Genomic DNA, 21,347 nt, shown 5'->3' with positions numbered 1-21,347 from the left:
AACATGTTTAATCAAAGCCGATCAATTCAAGGATATGAATTAGCTAATTACCCTTTCTCTTCAGTGCCATTCCTCTCCCTAACTTGGCAGATGGTGAGTACCTGTCCAATACAACTTGTAGAATTGCAGCAACTACATCTGCCACTGGATTCCACGGGGAGCCCAACATCAGAGCGTAACCATGAAATTGCCAGCAGAGCTCAGCCAGCATGTTTGAAACTTCTGTGTTCACGTGACAGTGTCAAACGTCCTGGGTGTTGGTATTGGTATTGGTTTATTATTGTCACTTGTACCGAAGTACAGTGAAAATCTTGTCTTGCGTACTGATCATACAGGTCAATTCATTACACAGTGCAGTTACATTGAGTTAGTACAGAGTGCATTGAGGTAGTACAGGTAAAAACGATAACAGTACAGAGTAAAGTGTCACAGCTACAGAGAAAGTGCAGTGCAATAAGGTGCAAGGTCACAACAAGGTAGATCGTGAGGTCATAGTCCATCTTATTGTATAAGGGAACCGTTCAATAGTCTTATCACAGTGGGGTATAAGTTGTCCTTAAGTCTGGTGGTACGTGCCCTCAGACTCCTGTATCTTCTACTTAATGAAAGAGGAGGGAAGAGAGAATGATCCCGGTGGGTGGGGTCTTTGATTATGCTGGCTGCTTCACCAAGGCACCAAGAGGTATAGACAGAGTCACAAAGGGGAGGCTGGTGTCCTTAGCTGGGCTGTGTCCACAACCCTCTGCAGTTTCTTGCGGTCCTGGGCTCAGCAGTTGCCAAACCAAGCCGTGATACATCCAGATAGGATGCTTTCTATGGTGCATCGATAGAAGTTGGTGAAAGTCAAAGGGGACAAACCAAATGTCTTTAGCCTCCTGAGGAAGTAGAGGCGCTGGTGAGCTTTCTTGGCCGTGGCATCTATGTGACTTGACCAGAACAGGCTGTTGCTGATGTTCACTCCTAGGAACTTGAAGCTCTCAACCCTTTCAACCTCAGCACCATTGATGTAGACAGGTGCATGTACACCGCCCCCTTTCCTAAAGTCAATGACCAGCTCTTTTGTCTTGTTGACATTGAGGGAAAGGTTTGTTGTCATGACACCATTCCACTAAGCTCTCTATCTCCTTCCTGTATTCCGACTCATCACTGTTTGAGATACAGTCTACAACGGTGGTATCACCTGCAAACTATTAGATGGATTTAGAGCAGAATCTGGTCACACAGTCATGAGTGTGTAGGGAGTAGAGGGCTGAGGACCCAGCCTTGTGTGGCACCAGTGTTGAGAATAATCATGCCAGAGGTATTGCTGCTCATCCTCACTGATTATGGTCTATTGGTTAGAAAGTCAAGGATCCAGTTACAGGGGGAGGTGTTGAGTCCCAGGTCTCGGAGTTTGGTGACAAGTTTGCTTGGGATTATTGTATTGAAGGCAGAGCTGGGTAACTCCAGTAGCTTGGTGCAGAACTGATTGCATTTCCTAGCAAGCTCTGACCCAATTTGAATTTGAAAACAGAGATGGTCTTAAAGGGCTGGATGAGGCAAGAGCACCTCTGTGTTTATTTTGGAGTATTTGAAATGTTTTTATATATTTGAGAATCAATTGGGCTGTTTGAAAGGGCCATAATATCTCTGTTAGTGCTTCAGAGCTTTGAAAAGTATTCACAGTATCCTCATGAGAATCCTGAAGCTTTTAAGGGTTTGATAGCATCTGTGAATAGGATGGGCACTGGAAGTGTTCATATTGTCTCTGTGAATGCAGTAGGATGTTAGAAGAGGTTTATAGTGTGACCGTGAGTACTGTGACTGAAAGAGATCTGTGAATAGAGCATTTACTGTCAAAGATACATGGTAGATAAGATGTGGCTTTAGAAGGGTTTATATTTTCTATGCAAATAGGTGAGGTGTTGAAAGGGGTTAAATATAATTCTCTGAATAAGATAGAATGTTAAATTGTGATCATAGCACCTCTGTGAATAGGATGGAATGTTGGAATGAGTTCACAATATTTCTGTGAATAAGATAGGCCACTGGTAATAAGTCACAGCACCTCTGTGAACAGTGGAGTGTTGGAAGGCATTTCCAATCTCTCTCTGTAAAGGGTGGAGTTTGTAGTGCCTCTGTGAATATGGTTAAGGTTGGTGTTGGATTAGTGTTTACAGAGCCTCTGTTTTTAGGTCAGAGTGCCAGAATAAAAGATTGGAAGGGATTTGTAATGTCTCCGTGAAAAGGATGGGCATTGGAGAGGCGCTCTGATATTAGTGTTAAAAAACATCCAAGCATTCACAATGTTTCTGTGACCAGAGTGGGATATTGGAAGCGGCTCAGAGCATCTTCTTTAATGAGGTGGAGTGTTGGAATGGGTTCACTGGGAGTCTGTGGATAGGGTGGAGAATTAGAATGTTTAATGCAGAAATTGATATTCCACCATCAGCAGAGAATGCACAAATCTAAAGTGGCTGCCTTTTGTGTTTAAGTCTATTATTTCTTACAGAGAATTTTCTTAGGAAAGACAATTAATTGATCATACCACAGTAAAAAATTATCTTTTGTTGTTTGGGCAATTTTGAATAAAAACATTTATTAATCTTACACTTACAAACACAAAATAGTTAATGATAAAATTCGACAAATATCCTTTCCTTTTTAGATGAAATTGATATAATGTTCCTTAAGGTTCATGTCCAAATGATATTTCAAAGCACTTCTTCACCGATGATGATTACAAAGGCAAACACAGCAGTCAACTTATACTTGACAAGACCTGACAAAAAGCACACGTTCAGTGTATATATTCTTCGGAATATAGTCTTCAAACCCTGATGCAGGGTTTCTTTTCCCCCCCAAAGATATTGCCCGACCCACTGAGTTCTTCCAGCAGATTGGTTAGTCTTCAGTATTTGGAGTTATACTGCCTCTTTAAGTATTTATTTATTATTTTTCCTGCTAATGAATGATAAGAATTATTGGATATATCTGTTAATTAGGTCAGAAGTCTCTCTTAAGCTAATAAATAGGATCTTCTTGGGTTATTGAGTCAATTTTTACTGACTTTCTAGGCAGGTATGAATTCTTTTAGGAATATTACATATATAGCCCACCCCTCCTTAACTTGTTACTTTAGTATGACATATTCATTCTTGAAAAAGCTAACTCATGATCTTGTTTGTCAAAATGAACAGAATGTTTACACTTTGATCATTTTAATCTCCTTTCTTTTACTTTTTGTTAAACCAATTTATTTTCTCACTAATTAGTAATGCAGTTTATGCCAACTTCAGGATCTCTAAAACTTCAAAGTAGAAATTAACTCCTATTGGGGAACAGCTTTTTCTGTTTGATAATTTTTGGTTCAGCATGTTTACACTTATACCCTTGGTTTATCACCATAGACAAATCAAAACAAAGATACCCCATGTGGCTTCTGTTCATTTATAGAGTGTATAAATCTGGCCAGCATTTCTGTTCCTGCCAGTTGGTAACAGGAATTAGTACATCTCATTGGCTAATGATCCATTCTTTGATTTGCAACTGTATTTATGTATATATGCAGAATAACTAATTTGCCAGGTAATCTAATATGCTTAACTTTTAATTCACAGCCTCTGCTTTTTGCATATATATATTGATAGTTCCATTGCATTTGAAAAACTGTATTTTGACCTTACCTAACAGACACTGATATTTTAAATGTATTTTAGCTTGATATCTTTTCTCCTCAGACAACTGGCCAGACGCGATGGCCTAGATTTTCTGACCACAATGCTGATGATAACCCATCTAAAATAGATTATTTACTCTCAGTTTTCCATTCAGAATAACTGGGTCAATGTTTGAATTCTGCAAACAATGCTTCAAAGAAAGGTGCAAGTGAACTTGGTTGCTAACTGCAGAAATTACCATGATAGAATGACATAGTCAAGACCATAATATAGACTTCATTTAATCCCTCTTGCACAGTGAAGTAACACATTTTAAGTTTCACAAACTGGATTGTTCAGAATTTAGGAATACAAATTAGAATAAGAGATTAACTATTATGAACGTCTGTGCTTCAATGTGAATATGTCTTCCTGTCAGAAATTCCAAACAATAGAAACGGAGAGGCTCAAAATACCCTTCTAACCTCAAGCCAATTTAGGTTTAGGACTCATTTCAGGAATTATTTGGAAAGACAAAGTTATTTTGTATTCATTACATTAAAGGGGCTTCTGCATTCCACAACACATTCCTGAGGTTTACTGTACACCCATGATTCCCAGAAGTTCCATGCCACCAAAGAGACACACTCCTCTAATCAGAGTTGGAAAAAATTACTGTTACAATAAGTTTTATCTGGAACACCAGCCAGTTTCCCATGAGAGGCAATCAAGTGTATATAGACTATTGAGAGGAACAAAAAGGCACTGGGGATAGCATGGTAGTTACAGAGTACAGTAGAATGGAGGGCAGTTTTCTGAGAGAAGGAGATCTTGAAGGAAGAGGAGCAGATCACGAAGATGGTAAAGGGATGCAGTGTGGAAATTCAGTTGCAAAATTAGCTCAAATGGAGAATCCAGGCAGTCATTTTAGTATAAATAGGGTGAACAAGCAAAAGATTGGTAAACGTACAGGAGGGAGAAAGAGAGTGTTAGGAATTTGTAGACATGAACTGGAGTAAAGTTTAGCTTTTTAAGAAAGGGAAGAATGAGAAAGCACAAATGACAGCTAAATGGCAGCATCACCAGCAGTTCATTGGTCAGAGAACAGGAAAGGAAAGGGGTTGTAGTACTGTAAGTGCAAGGAATCTGTCACTTTTTTTTTACTTCTAAAGTGATCCTTAAGCAGTGGGAGAAGTGAATATTCATTGTTTACAATTCCCTTCTCCCAAAGATGATCCTGGTAAGCTCAAGATGCAGAAATCCCTGCATGGTAGCATTGCAGTTTTTCTGTTCGCCTTTTCCCTCCTCTAACGGTATAATTGCACTTCATTTGTGAAAATCAGTTCTCTTGACCCTGAAAGAAATATACTGGTGCCAAGAGATAGTCACAGCAATGCCATCAATCTCCTCCATATGGAGAATTTGAGTTGTTTATGAAATGGATCAAGTATCTCAATCTTGTTACATTTTTGCTTGTCCTATATAATCAAAGTGTCCAATATTTCTTTGAGAATTTTTCTATGTGAATGATAGCAAGAAGAGCAGTTGAGAAAGGATGATGTCACTGAGTGGTTCATGAATTCAAGCATTTGAGGGGATTTGTTCTTTGTCATTCATGTTTTGATTGGACCTATTCATTTTTGTCTGCTTGACACTGAATGTATCTGAAAACCTTAAATTCACAGGATTGTGGTGCATGAACAGTAATCAGAGGCACAATCCATGAATATTGGTGGTGGAGAATCATTTCCTGAAACTCAGATTTAAATAGTATGATAGGGTATGTCTGATATTTTAACTACAATAATCTATGGCAATCTAAAAGATTAAGAATTGAATAAAACTGAACTAAAATTCAAGCATTTTACAGGTGCAGCGGCTTCTCTTTCTCACATGGCAGCAAGTGAGAAATTACAATTGATGCCATAAGTAAAAGGTAAAGAACTGAGGAAGAAAAACATGTTATGAAAGGGAAGCTTTCACATTGGAAAATTCAATTCACCTGTAAAAATAGCACACTGGCCGTGGTCAGTGCTGACGGTGTATGCAGGAGAGTGAATAAAGAATGTAAATGAGTGCCAAATTTCGAATACAAATATCCTTGACAAAATCTCTGCTTCCCATACTTTATTAATAGCAAATATGATAAATATGTGAAATTAACCTAAAAGTCAATATTGAACATAGGACACAGAACAGTACAGCATAGTACAGGCTCTTCGGCCACGATGTAGTGCCGAACTATATAAACACCTGCTCCATCTCATCCTTCCCTTCTACACAGCCCATAACTCTCCATTTTTCTTACTTCCGTGTGCCTACCTAAGAGTCTTTTAAATGTGCCTATTGTATCAGCCTCCATCACCACTTCCAGCAGTATATTCCAGGCACCATTGCTGAACTATTCAGATCACATTCCATTGCTTATGTTTTAAGTTTGTACTTTTGTTCAAATATTAGCTGTGATTTAACAGAATTATTTTAAATAAGCCTAATAATTCCTTAAAGATTTTAATTGCCCTTTAGTGGATCCATCAATTGGAACATAGTTAAGCAAATACCTTGGCAACAGTAACACTGAAATATGTTATCTAAATGATTGTGATTGGTTAACTTAATTTTCCCTAAGCTTCTCCGCTGGGATCTATTTTACTTTATGGCAAGAATAAAAGATAAAAGCTTTTCCTATAACTCCCAAAATTAGAAAATTATAAAGTACAAAGGAATAGAATTAAATTCAAATTAGGTAAAATGTGGAATGACTACCAATGATTTAAAATAGAAATGCAGCAAGATGAATTTAAAATTATAATATCTTCCTTTGTCTTTCAAGAATATAGAAAGTACATATCCAACTATCAAAATAAACACAGGTGCTTAACTTTTATGTATCATTTTGCAGTTATTTATTGAAAACAAAGCCTAGATTATATCCAACTCATTGTCTATAACCTATAAAATGCTACATAATGTTGCAACTATAACATCAGATTGCATATGGTTTCAGAATTTCAAAGCAACTGTTGCAATGGTGATATTGTCAATGTACTATTAATTGACAAAATGAAAAACAATGAGGTTATATCCAACATTAGGTGACAGTAGAGTTGGAAATTGGAACAAGTCCGAATCTGCATTCCTCAAATAAGACAGCATTTGCTACAGCACAGCAAATGTCACAGAATCTGGTATGACCATTGTTATTTACTGATGCTTCGAAAATAAAAAAAAATCAGTAAGTATATGCCAGTGAAACCCACTGGGTTCCAGAGAAAACTGGAAATGCTAAGGAGCATCAGTGTAAATAGAATTGTATTAAAAATCTCAGTAAATGAAAATAAAAAATAATAAACATTCAACAGCCACGGTGAGAATGAGAAAGTGCAGTAAAGAGCTGAACAAGATTACAGGTCCTTCCTGTAATGAAGAAGAATCTTTAATCTTGATGAACCAAAATTAACACCCCATTACAAATAATAAGTTGTTGCAACAGCTTGAAGGCATTTACACTGCAGCATGATGAGCAGAAGAACACATTGATGGATAGAAAATAATAAATTAAAAGGTACAAAAAGCACAGAAGCAAATGAAGCAACATTCTTATCGGAAGTGTCTTTCAGATGTCAAGTTCTCCATTAACTACATTTATATTCTGGAAACATTCTGCTATGCATCACCAATACAAATGGTTATAGCTTCTCAGAAGAATATGATATGCTTATTTCTTACCGCAACATTGGTTGTTGGGAGTGCGATGGTTGGTCAGCATTGTGGTACTGAGGCACCTTCTTGGTCACTTGCTTGTAAATATTTCTGGCAGTGACACAAATCCAGAAAATTGTAGAGAGAGTGGAGTAGTGTAAAACAATCCCAACCTAAAATATAAAAACATCTGCATTATACAATCAGGAGAGAAAACCAGCATAGGTATTTATGGTTATAGTGCAACAAATTCAAAGGACTCTGTCATACAAAATGCACTCTCTGCAAGTTTATCCAGGAAAATTCTTGTTCTTTTTGTAATCAGAGGGCACCGATATGTGAAGTGATATCTTCTCTCTTTTATTCTCACGAGAGGAGACGAATAGCTGAACAAATGAATCAACAAGTATAATTCGAATTGCAAAATAATGAAACCTGTTTTGAGACTGTTAATTCCTAAAACTCATTCTGAATATATCAGATGCCCACCATTTCTGTCATGGATAATGTTGTTACCACATGAATGACAAAGAAAGATCCACTGCAGGCTATAGTTTTATGTGGTTTTTAACATATTCATTAAAATTCACAGTAGGTCTTTAGCATAACAGCACCCATATTTTTGTTTGATTTTCAGCAGCCAGATTTATATGGCAGTTCATCCATAAACCTGAACTATCATGTCTAATGGAACAACCCAAGCAGTTATATGTATATACTGCATCCTGTCCAATATGGGCTTTCCCACACAACTTTTAAATGAGGCAGGGTCTCTTTCCATCTCTTACGGGACAAAATCTGGAAGCCAGAATTCCGAGTAAGGTAAAATGCACACTTCCAGAAGACAAACAGCTAAGAAATTACCTGGCACACTCTGAAAATAAGAATAGTTAAAACACACATTCAAATTATTAGCTTTGAGGTTAAGAGCACTGAAAGAAGCGCCAAAGAGGTTTCTCCAGTGAGGATGAGTTAGCTGCTGTTGCTCAAGTTTCCAGCAGGGTAATACTAGTTGTGTTGCAATAGCCTGCTGGCTCTGTTACCTTACCATTAATCACAAACATTCCAGCAGAGTTAATGTGGGAGGGTACTGTCAAGCATGAGGTTGCAATCAGATCAGCTATGATCTTATTAAATGGTGAAGCAGGCTTGAGGGGCCAAGTGGTTTACTTCTGAACCTAATTTGTACGTTTGCATGATTCCAGTACAACTGCTGTGGTACATCCTGAGCATTTTCAGAGCCAGTGCGTTTGAGAGCCAGCCAGTAAGTCCTTACTGAGAACTGCAGCTTGGTAACCAAGGGTTGATGTCCATCCAGTCTTTACAGATGTTTGTTTGGCTAGTGATTTGTTATTTACAGTCTTCATATTTTGTTGGAAGATATATTGACAGAACCAATTTTTGTTAACAACATGGAGAAAATGTAATTACTGGAATTAAGTAAATCCTTCTCACTGAACATTCATAACATTCATAACCAAATACCAAAATTCAGAAATTTATATTTTGCATATTTAGCAAATGAAGCCTTTTGTTTAAGACATACAATTTAAAGATGATGTGGGGAAGGGAGATATATGTATGGAAGTCTGCATATGCAATTTACATCACTACAGCTTCTTTCATGTCAACATATTGCAACAGAAATTGATAGAGGCAGTTTATCATTTTCTGCTAAATTACTTTGATATTAATGACCTTGAAAGTTGAGCATGCATTCCTCCAGGCTACCCCCAATTAATAACCAGATGAAACAGATTTGTTCTTTTTAATAGCTCTTGTACACCTGTCAACTTTATTGTGAATAATGCATGGGTAACTTCCTCTGTTAGAGACATCCAGACAATGAATGTGATAATAGACCCAGAGTGCGGTTCAGTTTTTGGAAGACCTTTATGCACTCATTATGTAAAATATCTTCTTTGGCATCGCTCAGGAACAAATATAAAGTATCTCTTGCTATCTGTGAGTCAGTATCCTATTGCTTTCTTTACTACTTGCTTTTGAAGATTTCACCTGCTTTGTACACATAACTTGAAAAGGACAGCTAGGTCAAGGAGGAGATCCATGAGGAAGAGTATATTCTCTAGAATGTGCAGGTAAATGGGATTTGAATTGTGCCTTCCTGAAGCATTACCAAAAACTGTCTCCACAAAATCCTACAAATTCACTATAAGTGAACCAATATCAGCATCCTTTCCCAAGCTAACAACCCCAGCACTGAGGCCCTAGTTACTCTCAATTGGATATGTGGGGGTGGCCACATTGTTCGCATTCCTGACAGCAGGCTCCTAAAGCAGACACTCTGCTGTCAATTCTGCCAGGTGGGCAAGAAGTGCAACATACAGTATTCACTGACTTCTGGGAACCTCTAGCCCACGACCACTCAGAGTGGAGAAGGAGCATTTAGGATGGAATCAGCAACTTTGAGGCCATGCATTGGGAGCGCACAGAAGCCTTGCGTAGGCAGTAGAAGGGGTGCATCACCTCACAAACCTCCCACTTATTTCCCCCATCAGCCACCTCTTGCCCCATCTGTGGAAGATCCTCCAGGACCCACATTGGTCTCATTAGCCACCTCAGAACCCACAAAACTGGACGAGGTTAGACATCACTGATCACAAATGACCGCCTAAGAAGGAGATTGAACAAGGAAGGAATCAGAATCAGAAATGGAGCACTAACAGAGGGCATGAAAAGCAAGGAAAGGGGAGCAGAGCTAAAGAAGTAGTGGAGAGCTTGTTGGAGAATGGAGTTGAGCAGGGTGGGTAAAATGCACAGAGCAGAAGATTAATAGTGTGGAGATTGGTCCATGGCATTTTGTGATTACTCTGTTCTAGTAATGGAATATAATTTCCAAGAGTGTCAGAGATTAGCTTGGAGTGTTTGACAATGTGAGACTCATGACCATTGTACAGGCATTTAAATAGACAGACAAATCGGCATGGGAAATTCAAATAAAAGAATAGGGGATGATAGGAATGTGGAACAGATTATCTCAAAGAGCTCAAAAAGAGCTCTGAATAACTCCTGTCAGCAGACAGCATTCATTTATATTAGGTCTATAAAACATCTTGGAAATCTGGTGGCAATTGTATGGTTCAACTAAATGGTCTACCAGAGCCTGAAATTGTTGTTATATTACAATCACATACAGGTAATGATCGCATTTATCCAAAGACATTTGGTAAAGGAACGTCAATCGGCAGCATCCACGTCAATTCTTTCCTTGTTATCTCCTGTCAGTTAGCTAAAATTTGTCAGAAAGTAAAAGTACTGCTTTAGGCAATCAAGGGTTCTTAATTGAGATCATATGTAGACATAAAACAATGGTTTGTTCTTAGTTTGAAGAAAATAAAGACTGAATTGCGGTATGCAATGATCTGCTTTCATTTAGATTAATCTTTGTCTTTTGTGTGTTAGAAATTTTGGTTTTCCTTAAAGGATGCATTATTACAAATCCTACATTACATGAACATAAAAGTAGATATGAGGCAGTGCAAGTCAACTCTGTCAAAAGGTATGACAACTGCAAGGTCGTGACTGGGATCGATGACTCTTACAGCCAGACACAATTTTTGTTTTAAACTAGCGAATAAATCCTTAATCAAATTATAGAAACAGATTTTCAAATACATATTTCTTGAGAAATTTATCAGCTTGCACAATGATAAACTGCAGCCAATTACCATCCATGTGCAATAATTTTAAATTTATCTTCACACATGTCTTTTCTCTGGTGCAAATACCAAAAAGATAGACTTGGAATAAATAAGTTTGTACAAATAAAAAATACCCCCTGGAGAGCTGACAGGTATGCTTTTCTATACAATGGCTTTTTTTTTTAATCATATAAAGTTCACATCATGTTGACTGGCAACATCAACATCGAAATTCGTAACATGGTATTTTTAGTGGTGCTTTGAGATCAGATTCCAAGACTTTATCCACCAGTTGGTGTAAAGTGTAAATAATTAGCTATTATTGCATTTATGAGCAAAGCACACTCACTGACAGAAGCTTGCAGTAAACCAGGTGGTGCATCTGAAAAAAATTTGGCAGTTGCCCTAAAGCAAAGTGATGAAGCAACTGCTGAAGGAGTTAGTCACTTGGGATAGAGGTTTGGTGAATTTATTTGAATTCTTTACCCCAGCGAGCCACAGAAGCTCAGTCAGTGAATTGCTCAAACAAAAATAGGTAATTTTTTGGGGGGCACAAAGGAATCAAAGGATAAGTAAATAAGGTAGGAAGCAGAGCTTATGTAAAAGTACAGCCATGACTTTCCCAAATGGCTAAGCAACCTTAAGGGAATTACAAAGCATATTCCTGCTCCTAATTCTTGAGTACTTTTATCTCAAGATCACACCTAATTTCTGATGGAAGTTGAATTAGCCTCCCTTCTTTTTGTGCCAGCATTAGGTCTTACTTCTCAATACTTTGGATTTTCCCTAGTCTTCTCTCTGGATTTACACAACTACTTGTTTTTACTGCCTATGTTGCAGCTAAATAATGAATTCTGCCTTAAATAAGAGAAAGGGTTTCCAATTATATTAACCATTTGACTGACAAAAAAAGTAACTTCCTTTATTGCACCAGTAGTGATAACTATCTCTCTGGGTCATTTGGGGCTGAGCTTTCTTCACTGATCAACTTGTAATCACTTATGTTTGATCTTTTTGAAAATTAATGAAGACAGGAATATCACTTTCAAAATTATTTATTTTGCTACTCTAAAACCAATAGTTTAATAAATACATGTATACATTGGGGTATAGAACTAAAATATACTTCATATTTTAATTTCATTTAATGGGCTTCTGTGAAAAGGCCATCATTTGTTTTATTGTTTAATAAGCAATATTGTTTTCATTTCCCTTTGATGCTTGCTTAACAATGGCTCAAATCTAGTGGTTAGAGAACTAATAAAGATTCTACTTATGGGAGGATGTAAGGGCTATTGGGGTTGAGGTGGTTCTAGTACACACATGGTGACTAAAATAATCTGATAGCTATAACTTGGATTTTTACATCATTTTAAAATTTAAGAATACTTAAAGGGATTTTACAGCTGAAAGGAAAAGCGTAAGATGACAATTCCAGACAAGAGGATGGAGGCAGTTAAATGTTATTTCACTACCCAGGCTACAAATATCATGAAGTAAAATTCATGGAGGGAGGTGACTGGGAAGGCAATACGGAGGAACTGAAATAGACAAGTCCAGAAGTAATACAGGTCACATGATTTTTGGCAACAGAGGGCTGAACTAAGAGTTGAGGTGGTCAACAGGTGGCAGAGAACAGTTCTAGCAATAAAAGGACACACTTGGAGTACTGTGCACAGTTTTGGTCACCCTGTTATAGGAAAGACTTGCTTAAACTAGAAAGAGTGCAGAGAAGATTTACGAGGCTGTTGCCAGGACTAGTGGGCCATAGCTATAGGGAGAGGTTGGTCAGGCTAGGTCTTTATTCCTTGGAATGAAGGAGAATGAGGAGCGACCTTACAGAAATGTTAAAAATTATGAGAGGCATAGATAAGGTGGATGGTAACAGTCTTTTCCCCGGCATAGGGGAGTTCAAAACTAGGGGCATAGATTTTAGGTGAGAGAGGAAAGATTTAAAAGTGACCTGAGGGGCAACTTCTTCATGCAGAGGGTGGTGAGTATATGGAATGAGCTACCAGAGAAAGTAGTTGAGGCAGGTACAATAGTATCATTTAGAAAGCACTTGGATAGGTACATGGAGGGTGGGGCTTTGAGGGATGTGGGCCGAATGCAGGAAATTAGGACTAGCTGGGTAGACATCGTGGTCGGCATGGACTGGTTGGGCCGAAGGGCCTTTATCCGTGCTATATTGTTCTATGACTCTAATAGGATGTGGTGGGGTTAATAAAACACAAATCATGTGTAGCAAAATGCTAAGATTATAATCCATCCTATTCAGTGTAATAACTTGATTAGGGTTGGCTATAATGTCAATTGTAAAGGCGTGCAGTTTAACCTGGAGAGAAATGATGATAGCTCCAATCTTCTTTTGGGTGTGCTGGAGAAAAATGTAGAATAACTGATTTGATGCAGGAAAAGAAGTCAGACAGTATAGGGGCATTCACATGTTGAGATAAATACCAGAGAGAAAAGATTCAGATGCAGCAGACACATGGGAGCTAACACAATACGTCAAATAACACTATAATATAGATCAATAAGTGCAGGTTAGATCCCTGGAGGATTTTGGAAAAGCAGTCCAGGACTGAAAGAGAAGCCATTGCTGGAAATGTATCAGTTGGAATGGAATGAGGCAACCACAGTTCTATAGAGTTTGATGAAAGAGGGGCATCAGAGGAGGATGGCAGAACTTGATCATGACAAATGGCTTTAAGAGACCTAGACAACAGAACATCATTGTCCCTGAAAGGGCCGGCTTGGTGCTTTGAGCTGTGACTGATGCATTGCTGTGAAGAAACAAGGCAGCAGCATATCTCTCAAAACAGGAATGAAACAACTAGATGGAAATATAAAGAAATATTGCAGAGTCTGGAAATCTGAAACAAAAACAGAAAATGCTGGAAACATTCAGGGGGGATTCATGGAAGGAGAAGCAGAATTAATGTTTCAACTCATATACTCTTTGTCAGACCTTTTGAGTTCTGACAAAGAGTGTATGCTTTTCTTTCTCTGATTTTCTTTGCACAGGTGCTGCCTGACCTGCTGATTGTTTCCAGCACTTTCTGTTTCTATTTCATAAACCCTTTTATTGATGTTGGTTGAGAGATAAATGCTTGTCAGGCCATCAAAAGGACACTACTGCTCTTTACTGAAAAGCTCTGTGCTGTCTATTAAATAAGGAGACCAGTACTATTCAAAGTACCCGATACAAGCAGAATACAGCAATGTCGGAAAGACAAATTATAAAGATAATGCATGAAATGTCAGCAGGTCAGGCAGCATCTGAGGAGAGAGAATTAGAATTAAACTTTCAGGTTCATGACTTTTCATCAGACTTCCTAAGGAAAAGTCACGGACCTGAAATGTTATCACTGGACTACTTCACTTGTGTCTTGGTGAGGAAAGGTTATATAACCACCCATCCAGTAACTATAAAGTCCTCAATCCTTGGTTTAGTGCATTTAAGAATCTCAAGTCAGGTTTCATTGCATGCCAGGCATGCAAGTACCTAACTTCCATAGTCTAATGCCCCTTCAATATTTCTGATCTAAGTCTTTGCAGTGTCAGTTTTAACTCCTGTGGTCTCTGTAGCAGTGTTTTCCCAAGAGGTTTGATGTGGCAACTATCCAATGCTTTGATGGCAAAATGGAAAAAGATCAAGAACAACCATTTCTACTGGGAGTTTTCTGATCTCCTACTGTAAATTTGGTAGATGCCTTGAAGAAGTGGAAACTTCACAGAGATTTCTGTCAATTGCCCACCAAAGTTATGAGAGGAGATTGAGGAACCAGTACATTGAGTCTATCAGTTTTTACTTCTAAAACAAACAGAAAAAAATACCCATATAGCAAACCTCACTTTCTGGGAAGGGTAAGTTACTGCTTCCTTGAGAATATAAAAAGCACTGGTTTCACCTGCAATTTGTGGGATCGCAGTGATCACCTAATTTACATGACCCAGCCAAGCACCTGCATCATTAGGGGACACTTAACACTACCAGAGAACTGCCCCTACAAACATTACATGATAGCATAGAAGATTGCAAACTTAAGGGGATCTAAGCTTCATCACTGTTCTTGGATCAGGCAGATATCACATTGATTACAGAATCTGGTACAACCATTTTCACTTGGCTTACTAGCTGACAAAGTCCTTCAAGGCTAGGGATGAAGAAACTTGTGGAAATCCACATCCTGCTATACTTGGGCTCGGATTTTGTTTAAGTTAGGGTAACGCACTATTCTAACAGGGGCCTGACCTCATTTACAAACCTTCTGCTGGAACCTCACAAAAATTACCACAAGTATTGTCCAGGAGGGCTGTGAATTTTTGGCACCAAGATCTTTAAAACAAACTAGAACTTAAAGAAAGGTTCTTCTCATGTCTGTATGCTTACATTCTATGAATGTTTGAGAGGAATTGAACACTGCTGGAAAAAACAGCATTTATTGCCTACTCCTGACTGACCTTGAGAAAGACCCTGGTGGCCTTCTTCTGAACTACATGGGATGAAGGGACCTTCACAGCACTGTTAGACAGGAAGTTCTAGGATTTTAACTGAATGGCAAGGATGGAAGAGTAATCTATTTTCAAGACAGGATCATGTACAACCTGAAGGGGAACTCCGTGGTGCCATTCTCATGTATGTTTTGGTCTTGTCCCTTTGTAAAGGTTTTGGATTTGGGAGGTGCTGTCAAAGAGGCCTTGGTGAATTACATGGCACTCACTGCAGGCAGAGTGGGCTGATAGCGGAGGGACCAAATGCTTAGTGTAGTGGATGTGATGGTGATGAATCAGACTGCTTTGTTGAGGACAGTATTTAACTTCCTGAAGTTGATAGAGCTGCACTCATCAGACATGGAGGGTATTCCTACATATTCCTGACTTGTGCCTTGCAAATTGGAATGAGTGAAAAACTGCTTGATTCAATTACAAGTAATCAATAATCTGTTATAGACTGTGGACTCTTTTCCCATTATATTTTTTTAGAATTGTTGTGTAATGATTTAGCTTTTCATGATTACATTCAACTGCATGTAACTTTAGTTTTTATGATCCTTTCAGTATCTTTCATTTGTGAATGGATATCTCTGCAGATATGTTGCAGGACCATCACACCAGAGCAGGTGTTCAAAATCATGAATGGTTTTGATAGAATGAGTAAGGAGAAGCTGCTTCCAGTCGTAGACATAAGAGTAGCTAGAGGCACAGATTTGGGAATGACTGACAAAGGAACTAGAGGCAATACCTCCCAGGGTAGAAATGTCAAATACTACAGGGCATAGCTTTAAGATGAGAGGGGGAAAGTTTAGAGGAGATGTGCTGGGCAAGGTTTTTACACAGAAGTGGTAGGTGCCTGGAACATGCTGTCAGGGATGGTGGTGGAAACAGGTACGAGAGTGGCATTTACAGTAAGAGGCTTTTAGACAGGCATATGAATATGCAGGGATTGGAGGGATATGGAACATGTGCATACAGAGGGGATTAGTTTAATTTGGCATCATGTTTGGCACAGACGTCATGGGCCGAAGGGCCTGTTCCTGTGTTGTGCTGTTCTATGTTCTAATACATGCATGTTATGATCTGAACCGAACTGCCTGAAAATGTGGTGTCGGCAGGCTTAGTAGTCACTTTCAAAAGAACACCTGATAAGAATCTTAATGAACATTTTCTCAGGCTATGAAGAAAGAGTAGGGGAGTGGAATTAATTACAGAGCATTACTAAAGTGTCACTATAAGCACAATAGATCAAATAGTGCCAATGCTTCCATGATACAATATTTTACTGAAGTCTGAGGCACCAATGTTATGTGTCCTTCTGTACTTTGACATTTAGAGTCTTAATTTCCACCCCCCTCCTCCATTTAAATAAACATTACAGGACTCGAGTGGCTGCAGCTAGCACAGCAGCTTCACAGCTCTAGTGACCCAGGCTCGAATCTGACCCCTGCTCCTCTCTGCATGGAGTTTGCAGGTTTTCCGTTTAAGTGCATAGGTTCCCTACAAGGTCCAGAGGATGAATCAAAATTTAATTCAGATTTTCCTGGTAAAGGAAATGGCTGGGTCTTCTGGGCTGCTTAAACTCATTCTAACGTTGCATCTTTGACACCATCTCCAGGTCACTATACGCTTAATCCCAGTTATTTTACAGTTATTAACATCTGTAATTAAATCTCTTTGATTTATTCTGCTTGATCAGGGAGATTTAAAGTACAAACTTGTTGCTGAATTCAAAAATGACCAAGAGTTAACCTATATTTTATAGAGTGATTGATTGCAGCACAGCATTCAACAACTGAACTGAGTTAAAAAGTTGTTACTGTAAATGGAAACCATATTAAAGTACATTAAAATTATAGAGCAATGAAAATTAATGGAAGGGTAGGATATTAATTGTTTTTTCATAAAATGTTCACACAGTAGGAATCTGTTAATGAACAATTACAGGATGATAATAATGATGTCAATGGCAAGGGTGAAATGTTATATTACATGAACATGATTCTAATTTTGTTATGGTTCAACTAAAATATGAAGGAAGAATTTGTATAAAATTAAAAGGAAAATGAATATTCCTCTCTGTCCCCAAACATGATTTGAATCAGATGTCAAGTTAAACTGGTTACAATTTTGGATAATATTATTTCAGTCATTTTCTTTGCCTTTTATTATTTAATGAAAGTCCATGTTTTTCTACAATGCTTACAAAGCTAGCCCAGAGAAATAGGTTTAATTATTCTAGTACCACACACAATGTAATTAGATCAATGGAGCTTATGAATTTTTTGCAGCATTTCCTCTAACAAGAGAAAACTCATTTGACAAAGATAATTTTACTTTGAAATATTGAGTTCTGATGAAAGGTCAGTGACCTGAAACATTACCTCTGTTACTCTCTTCACAAATATTGCCAGACCTACCCGACTTTTCCAGCATTTTCAGTTTTATTTCAGATTTCCAGCATCTGCAATATTTTACTTTCGAAAAATTTCAAGATTGTTGATTTTTATAAGGAAACAGTCTCAATAAGAAATTTTATTTGACCTTTGATAAATCTCATGAAGGATTATTTTATATACTTTGAGATATTCAGTTTTATTTTGTTTAATTTTCTCCACTTTTTAGGGAGACTAGAATATGAACTCTAATCATATTGACTAGCCACTAACAATATAAAGTCATAGAGTCATGGAGCCATAGAGTCAGATGGCACAGAAACAGGCCCTTCAGCCCTCCATGTCCAAGCCGACCATCAAGTACCCATCTATATTAATCCCATTTACCAGCACTTGGTCCACAGCCTTCTATGCCTTGGCAATTCAAGTGTTTGTACAGACACATTTTAAATGTTGCAACTCTATGCATCTAAAAATCTAAAAGTTAATGAATGATCATCTCCATAATGAATTCTGGCAGTCCATAAATTTGACAGACACAATTGCAAATCCTTGAATATGCAATTTCCTCCTTAGTTGCACATGGATTGATATAATTCCCTGTCCAATGCATTGGAAACTTGGTTAGATTATTCTGGGGGGTGCTGTTCTTCTGGTATTCCTTTAAGAACCATCTTTTCATTGTGCTGCTTCACTTGGAGCAACACTTATTGAAAGGGAGTCTCCTGGAGCGGGATCCAGACCCAGTGCTGGGAACTCAACCAAAGTATGCCCACTTTAATATTCTCTTTTAAACTTGTCTGTGCTCATCAGGCCTACCCTTAAATGCTACACTGACCCTCATGTCCCCAAAGACCCCTGGCTCTGATACCATAACCTAGACCCCGATCACACATCACCCCAACCAAGATAATGAAGCATGTTGATCTTAATAAAGAAATAATTGTTCAATAGGAAAATGTTATTGGATTTCAGGTCAAGTGTCACTTCACCTCTCAGATAAGACACCGACCTAGCACGTCCCCCAGACCAGACCAGGGCCTGAGTTCTAGAAACCTCCACCACCTGCTTGGGCCCCAGACCAAAGGCACTACTAAATTTTTCTGGGGACCCACAATGGAAGTGGTCATTGGCAAGCTGCACACAAACCTTCAGTGTTTCACGAAGTGCACAGATAAATTTGTAGGCCTAGATGTCAGAGCAAATAATGATCAAATTGCTCTTGCTCTAGTGCATCCTGTATACTGTGTTCTACTGTGATTGTGGAGATACAGGGTCGACATTTAATTGAGAGCAAAGAGAGGAGCCACAGGGTTGATCCTTCATTGCAAAGAACTGAATTATTGCAAAATAGTCCTTAGGTTAATAATTTTCATTGCATACTTTTCATCTCTGAATGTTTTTGCGAGGCGATATATATATATATATATATATATATATATATATATATATACACACACACACATACATACATATATATAAAAGCAAGGTATGTGAATGGAAAAGGTTTGGGAGCCAACTTGGAAAAGGGGTTGGTGTTGGGTCCATGGGGGTTGGATGGCAGACATGAAAAGAACTAGGAAATAGTTGCTTTAAATGGAAATTAACCAAGTGGGGATTTCATTGCTAGGTGGGAACCCAATCAGTGAGACCATCTGTAAATTGTACTACTGGCAGTTGTACTATATAATCATGGTTGTTTCAGAATTGGCCAATGGCAGGTGCACCTTGGAAAAACACGATCTGTTTTCCTGGGCAGTGTTGCACTGCAAGGGGAATGACGTCATTCTGTGCATCAGCACAAGTGTGATTTGCAACTGGTGATGCGAGGTTGAATCTCAGAAGTGGTGCAATTCAACTCAGAAAAGGTTGCAATCTTATTCTACTCTGGATAGGATTGATTTGCATTGAATAAGGCAGTGTTATGCACTTAATTTTCCAAGCCAGCGTGCTTTAAATGATCTTGCAAACAATATCGCTATTGCACCAGTATTATATTTTCATGTCTCACATCAACCTTGTTTCTCTCAATGCAAAATGTGAATTATTAATAATTGTATAGTACTATTCATACTCTCCAAGGATTGGTTTGAAATTGGGCAGATTAATTTCATATAGAATTTATACATTTGGCATAGAAGGCCACTTTCATCTCAGTTTCCTTTGGGGTTAAGTACAAGTTCCAAAGGCAAGAGGGCAATGTGTAAATTAACTGCATCACCTACACTTCCTGTAATTATTTTCATTTTAAATTTTATTTATCATGCTTAAATGGCAAAAAGACATTTAATAGCATTTGGCTTAAAATCTTTAGAGCTACGGGGTTAATGTAATCAGGGGCTGCTTAATATCCGATCATATTTAAGTATAATGAAGCTCCATATGTCCCAATCGTTTGGATTAAAAGATATGGTACATCATTTGCAATAACAGTCCTGAGGGAACACTTTGCTTCATGGTTCAAATCAATTATCATTGTTTCCTTTTGAGTGTGAAGTTAAGGGAGGTTTGGGATTTTAAAGAAGAAAGTTATTATTAGTACATTCAGTTAATGCGACCATATATGCATGAAAAACATTTGAAAAATGCAAACTGATGTAAAAATGTAATTTAAATACAGATATAATTACAACTATGTATCTTCTCATAATCAGTCTTACAATGAATTTCCACATAAAATTGATGATTTTTTGAAAAAGACTTGTAAATCACAATATTTAGCCTTTGTTTACAAGGTATGATGTGGTTACCATAATAGTGGATTCTTTACCATTTCAGAATGCCACAAAGCATTGATTGATTAACATCAAATAAGTTTGCAAAATAAGAAGACATAAAATTAAATATTAAAATAATATCGTGAAAAAAAATTGTTCAAAAAGACCACACCTCATTACAAGCCAAATTAATTAAATATTACATTTTGTTCCTGTAGGTTTGAGATCATTTGTTGCAGAAATTTCATTCCGTGCACAGAAGTCACTAAGGAGCTTGAATCAAACCAGTCTGTTTTATAATCATACAGGAAAAGTTGACGTGCAGTCTCCATTATCTGTTCTTAAACCTGGAGCAGTAAGTATTGTCTTTCCCCTCCATGAGTTTATCTCAAATTCTCATTTGTCCCATTTTTGATTTGCTAAAATTATGGATTTGAATTTTTCAGCTTCCAAACCCTACTCCTGGAAGAAATGTTCAGAGGCAGCTCTGCTTGTCCTTATCAGGTCAAGTCAGCTGTAGTGTGGATGTGAGCCTAGTTAATTAAATATGCAAATTTCTGCCAACTTACTTTTTGTCGTTATCTGTAAAGCCCCTGGATAATCCAGGGGTATGCCAATTTTAATTAAATGGAACAACTGCACTGCGTTACTTTCAATTGGACCTAAATTTGGATACAACATGCATTTGGTGCACCTGTGATTCATAATTTTTTCTCTATTAATTTTAACCCT

The 21,347-nt window shown here is 37.9% G+C and overlaps 1 protein-coding gene across 2 annotated transcripts in view; it reads right to left on the bottom strand.

Moving 5' to 3' along the window:
• LOC127576866 (adhesion G protein-coupled receptor A3) overlaps nucleotides 1–21,347 on the bottom strand; it is a 438,420-nt gene that overhangs the window by 14,425 nt on the left and 402,648 nt on the right. For both annotated transcript variants that reach the window (XM_052027670.1, XM_052027671.1), the window contains one exon: nucleotides 7,368–7,513. In XM_052027670.1, the coding sequence (XP_051883630.1) occupies nucleotides 7,368–7,513 (146 nt within the window). The remainder of the gene's footprint in view (nucleotides 1–7,367; nucleotides 7,514–21,347) is intronic.

Source organism: Pristis pectinata, chromosome 12 (assembly GCF_009764475.1).
Source record: "Pristis pectinata isolate sPriPec2 chromosome 12, sPriPec2.1.pri, whole genome shotgun sequence".
Taxonomy (NCBI): Eukaryota; Metazoa; Chordata; class Chondrichthyes; order Rhinopristiformes; family Pristidae; genus Pristis; species Pristis pectinata.
The sequence above is the reverse complement of the archived record's forward strand: the minus strand, read 5'-3'. Positions and strand labels throughout refer to the sequence as shown.